Genomic DNA, 5,693 nt, shown 5'->3' with positions numbered 1-5,693 from the left:
AAGAGGACTGAATCCCTGCCCACAGGTCGCAAGTGTGGATTCTGTCAGATGGATCTGAAGCAGGGCCCAAACAGTCCTCATTTTCATACGGGGTTCCCTGGAGTAACAGGGAAGTACATTTACTGCCCTGGTAAAGTATTTTCCTTTTACAAAGACCAGGGCATGGAGAAGGAGACGACCTGGAATGAGTTCCAGGGGTCTGCTTTTTATGAGACAGAAAAAAAGAGATGGGAGGTTGAAAAGGGAAAGTAAGAAAATAGGGGAGTGTTTTGTCATTATTATATTTGTGTTGTGTATTTGTGACCTTGCATTATTGGCTCTGTGTTCAATATTCACTGTCCCTGTTGTGTTTAATACATATATTTCATTCACTAATGTTTACATGTCTCATTAATACGTAAATCATTATCGTCAACAGTAAAAACTACAATATAATTGGTTAATAGCCATAAATAAGTCAAGTACTTGATAATCTATCTGCCACTACAATCTAGTGATAATCAGGAACAGTTCAAGTTGGGTAAACATTTCTTGGTTTTAATAGCTCTTTATCATTGATGAGGCTTAGCCCCAAGTGAGACTCGAACCTGCGTCCAGGAGCTGAAACCAGCGATATGAAAGTGGATTTTGAGCACCTTGGACAGCGTTAATAATGCTGCAATTTCATTGGCTGTCAGCGTATGCCAACTATACACGACTTGTCTCCACGGCCCGTCCCTGCTTAGCTTCCGAGATCAGACGAGATCGGGCGTGTTCAGGGTGGTATGGCCGTAAACAGAGACTACCCACCAAAGGGCCTTTTTAAGACACTCTGCTGTTTTGTCTATCTGTAGCATAGTCACAACAAATCATTAAAATGTAATTTTCTAAGTACTCCATAAAAGAAAAAAAAAAAAAAAAACACCAGTATAATTTGGCATAAAAATAATATACAACATGCCATCAAATAAGAATGTCTTAGTATGTCATACAATTAATCTTTAAGTGTCCAACTCAAAGCATGGAATCTGTGTTTTTCGCATGTCTCGCGTTTTGCAGGGGACCCCCGTGTTCTGTCGAATTTGGTGCAATTTGGACATGGTGAAACATTCAATATTAATAAACTTTGAAAAATTTTAGAACAGGGCTGTGTGTCGCACCGCTGGCGGAGCTTCAGAGCTCCGCATCAGGGCTATTCCGAATGGGCCAACAGGCACTGCACTAGTGTAATAAAAAAAAAATAAAAATAAAAAAATTGTAATATATAGTATGCCACAAAAATGTCATTGTATAATGATTAAAAAAAAATGAATGTGTAGTATGCTATAAATAGTAATAACATGGTACACCATAAAAGTGTGTCGCAGTATAGTATGTTATATAAAATATATATAAACAAACATCTGCAATACACTTTTCAGCTACAGCGTCAAACGTAGCGCCTTTAACAAGCAACTCGTAGGTTGTAGAGCTACTGGTTTTCCCATGTGGCTCTTAAACATATGCTGGTACCCTAAATTCAAACTGAAGTCATGAGCACTTTGATAACCCCTGGTTTAGTCTGTACAAATAAAGTTTAAACTGACATTTCAGAATTGTTCAGCGGTTGGCAGACAACCTGTGAACATTGAGTTACAGAAAACGATTAATGAAATGACCAACTTTTGCTTTTAAATATTTCATTCAGTGATGAAACAAGTTGACAGTTTGACCCAATTTTATTAATTTCCTTTGGAAAACCTATTGTCGTATTTCATTGCAACAACACATTTCAATCTACAGTGTACACTTACCATGGGTTGTAAATAGTAAGGTCATCTGAAACAGGGCTGCGTGCATTACAGTTGAAGCAAAATTGTTCAGCAAACAAAAAATGACCACGAAGTTGGCCGTTAAAGTGACTCAACAGTCACAGAAAGAAAGGACTCAATCCCGACAAGTAAAATATTTACATTGAGTTTTAGTGGGAAACACTTTGTATTCTACTGTCAGGAAGACAAAGTTTAAACACAAAAGGCAATAAAAACAAAAAGTCAACAGGATCTTAAAAAAGTACAGTAATGACTATTTAAAACCATGTCTCACGTTATTCATATTTTAGTCCTCGTTTCCTCATCTTTACAAAAATGATTTGACCGCTTTCCTACTAAAGACCCTCCTTCGCTAAAGCTTCTACAGTTAAGACAACAAATCGTTCTTTTTAACGTCGAGTGATCAGGCACAGACATGTCGTGGCCTATATTAAAAATATAAAAGTGGAACGTTAACACTGCCTGGTTCTTAGTCACTCATCTCCATGTCTTCCTGATGGTGGTCGTCTCCATTCACTTTGGACTTTTTGGGGATGTGGCCCTCTGACCTCTCCATCTCCATCTCCTCCTGGCCTTTGGGGGATGAGGCAGAGTCAGAGTCGCTCTTCCTCTCATCGTCATCCTCCTCTCTTTCCTTTTCACTGTCATAACCTTGCTCCTCTTCATCGTAATCCCGGGTCACCTGTCCGGACAATTGTTTTTGAAAGATTATTTTTTGGGGGGCATTTCTACTGTATTTGATAGAGAGAGACGAACAGAAAAGATGATGACAGTTAAATAATTAGTTATTAAAAAGGGGCCATCTTCTGGGATGTTTAATTCATTTCAAAACAATATTCTAAACATACCTTAACGTCTCCTTTCTCACTATCAGACTTGCGTTCCCGGTCTCGCTCCTTGTCTTTGCTCTTCTTCTTCTTACTGGCCGAGCGTTCCCTTTCGTCTCTGCTCCGGTCTCTGTCCTCCCTCCTGTCTCTATCCCGTTCCTTCTCACGCTCCTTCTCCTTCTTTTTCTCTTTCTTGTGACTGAACATGACAAATGTATCATTTCAGTTGTTGAACTAGATATGACTGAATGAATTGCATGTAAAAATGTGTTTGACATCTCACCGTCTGAGCGATGGAGACCTGGACAACCTCCTCTTGGGGGACCGAGATGCACTGCGGCTTCGCCTGTGCCTCCTGAGACACAAAGTAAAAGAAATAAATACGATTTTATAAGTCCGTCACTCTTACGAAATCAGGCACTGCTGCCTTTTAAAGTAATTTGCTTTTATGAATGTAAATCACATTAACTGAAAGGAAGACCACTCACCGACTAATGCTTCGAGACCTCCGGGCACTGCTGTAGCTCTTGGGGGGCGTCTTTGACCTTTTCTTTGCCTTCTCCTCCTTCCTCCGGTCCCTGATCAAGACACAAGCAAGGTCAACAACGTTAGCAAAAACTGGATGTACTGGCAGCTCTTACAAGTGATACAAAGTATTGTGTATTAAGAGAGTTTAAAAATAAAAATCAGAACTTCAACGACAGCCTAAAGCAGTGGTTAACACAAGTGGTCGGCATTAAACTTTGATGAGGCAGCAATTCAATGCTGACCTAGATCTGCTGTGGCGGTTCCTCTCCCGGGAGTGGGTCCTCCTCCTACGTGGACTCTTGGACTTCCTCCTACTTCTTGAATGGGACCTCCGCCGAGACCTGCTCTTCGAACGTCTGCCAAAAATGAAGCGGTATCACATTTTAAAACATAGCAAATCAATTATCTTGTGCATGTCATTTGATTTACATCTGTCCGGAGACAGAGTTCGTCGCGCCGGTGTCTTTACCGGTGTCTTGAGCGAGATCTGGACCGCCTTCGCCTTGACCGTGAACGGGAATGTTTGCGCTTGTCATCTTTTTTATCTGCAAAACAATGACACAAAGTTGAATATCTCACAGGAACAAATACTGAAAAGCTGACAAAATTCCAGCACAATGTTTAATTAAATGGAACATTGGCTTCTTCATTATAATGTACTTTATAAACTGCTACATAAAACAAGTAGCCCTTTCTGTAAAAGGCGACACGAGGAAGCGGAGCACTCACTTCCAGGTTCAATGGCTGCAGAGATGAGAGACTGGGCCTCTCGGACTCTCTTCATGGCCTCTTCTATCTCCTTATTGGACGCATCGTTCTTCAGCCCTGGATTCAAGTTCAGTCCGGCCGCTAATGGATTAAGTCTGCAAGTGCCATCAATTATTTAGTTGTGTTTTTTGTCTTCCAAAAAAATGATTTAGGCTCAATGGATTGCAAAACCCTGAATGAGAGCGTGTAAGGTTTCTTACTTGGGGTCCATGGATTGCATGAGCTTCAGAAAGTCTGCAGAAAGAGCCTGAAAAATAAAGAGGGAAATTAAAATTAGAAATATTTAGTTTAAGCATGCTGCGACTATGACTGTGACTGACCAAGTGCTCACCTGGGGGTTCATGTTAGGGCCTTGCATTCCCATGGCAGCCATTTGCTCCATGCTGGGACCTCCGAGACCTCCAAATGGTGTCCCTCCCATCTGAAATACAGACACGCTTACACTTTAAGCAAAAAAAAAAAAAAAAAAAAACTTGCCACAAAACTTTTTATCAAGCATCCGGCAGACGCAACACAGCCTCATGTCTCAATTATGAGCAGCGCGTTTCGATAAATCATTGTGCCCATTTACATCAGTGTTACTTTAGAAATAAATGTCACTTTCAGTCCTGACAGAATCTCAACAAACATGCAAACTCACCAGGGGTGAAAAAGATCAAGAAATTATTTGAACTATCCAACAATAACACAAATATCTAAGTTACTAGTGATCTTTAAAAAAAGGCAACCAGAATCTACATCAGCAACCCATAATGATCATGAGCACAATGTATACTTGAGAATCAAACTTAATGTCAAAACTCACTGATGCCAGAGGATTGGGTGTTGGAAGAAGGCCTCCCCCAGGCATCATTCCTGCCACGGCATTGGCTGGAGCCAGCAGCGACATAGCTTTAGATTCATCAGGAATGACTCCTGGAGAAAAACAACATTTCAGTACATGCTCCACGCAAACATTGATGAACACTCAAACAAGACTTGCAGACAAGCCACCTCTGTCTAACTACTCTGTATTCAAATAATGAATAAATAAAAAGAATGCACTTTTATTTTTTGTCTTGTCTGTAAATCTTGAGCCCTGATTTCTTTTTTTTTTTTTTTTGTGAAAGTATGATTGTATGATTAGCAGCTATGAATTTATGAGTCACAATACACACTGGTCAACACTGCCAAGATTTTTTCACCTGTACTTGTTTTTTAAGTCATGAACCAAACGTAAGCAAGCACAGCCAGTTGTCCCGTGGGATGTGCTCTCAACTTTCATTAGATGTTTTATGAACAAGCGACTCGTGCCGGCTGCTTCGCTATAAAGCACACAAAAACATTGAGATACAGAAAACAAAGTTCATGATTTGGGTGTAGACAAGGGTACATTTCAACATTACTTACCATTTCCAATACAAAAACAGAAAAGGTTCAGACATATTACCTTTTCTAGGCTTTTGTTGGTGGTTACTTTGTACAATTCCACCACAAAAAAGAAAGAAAAAAAAAAAAACTTGCCAACCAAATAAAAGTATTACTAACAAGCTACAGTACTGCTAGGTTTTGGCCAACAGTATGTCACTAAAAACACTAAACAATGTCAAAGATAAACTGCACTAAACAGTTACAGGCTCTTACCAGCAAAAGCTGTGATAAAATCATGACAAATGTGCCCAAAACTGAAGAAATCAAACAGTAAATTCAAAAGGGAAAATCTTAGAGATGATCATCCATGGTGCAATCTGAAAACAGGCTATTTCTTAATCTGACATTTTAACAGGGGGGGGGGGGGGGG

At 40.0% G+C, this 5,693-nt stretch overlaps 1 protein-coding gene across 3 annotated transcripts in view; it reads right to left on the bottom strand.

Annotated features, from left to right (window-relative positions):
• Positions 1–1,678: 1,678 nt before the first annotated feature.
• The window catches only part of LOC116390266 (serine/arginine-rich splicing factor 11), an 8,007-nt gene continuing 3,992 nt past the window's right edge, over positions 1,679–5,693 (bottom strand). The window contains exons 1-11 of one of the 3 annotated variants that reach the window (XM_031859726.1): positions 5,098–5,679; positions 4,719–4,828; positions 4,245–4,334; positions 4,114–4,160; positions 3,875–4,008; positions 3,615–3,690; positions 3,388–3,501; positions 3,106–3,195; positions 2,901–2,972; positions 2,639–2,816; positions 1,679–2,472 (exon numbers count right to left, since the gene is read on the bottom strand). In XM_031859726.1, the coding sequence (XP_031715586.1) occupies positions 2,260–2,472; positions 2,639–2,816; positions 2,901–2,972; positions 3,106–3,195; positions 3,388–3,501; positions 3,615–3,690; positions 3,875–4,008; positions 4,114–4,160; positions 4,245–4,334; positions 4,719–4,802 (1,098 nt within the window). In that variant the 5' untranslated portion in view covers positions 4,803–4,828; positions 5,098–5,679 and the 3' untranslated portion in view covers positions 1,679–2,259. Of the gene's footprint in view, positions 2,522–2,638; positions 2,817–2,900; positions 2,973–3,105; positions 3,196–3,387; positions 3,502–3,614; positions 3,691–3,874; positions 4,009–4,113; positions 4,161–4,244; positions 4,335–4,718; positions 4,829–5,097; positions 5,680–5,693 lie in introns of those variants that run through there. The other 2 variants (XM_031859724.1, XM_031859725.1) reach the window with 2 other exon arrangements.

The sequence above is a fragment of the Anarrhichthys ocellatus genome, unplaced genomic scaffold, assembly GCF_004355925.1.
Source record: "Anarrhichthys ocellatus isolate YVR2014 unplaced genomic scaffold, GSC_Weel_1.0 scaffold22, whole genome shotgun sequence".
Taxonomy (NCBI): domain Eukaryota; kingdom Metazoa; phylum Chordata; class Actinopteri; order Perciformes; family Anarhichadidae; genus Anarrhichthys; species Anarrhichthys ocellatus.
The sequence above is the reverse complement of the archived record's forward strand: the minus strand, read 5'-3'. Positions and strand labels throughout refer to the sequence as shown.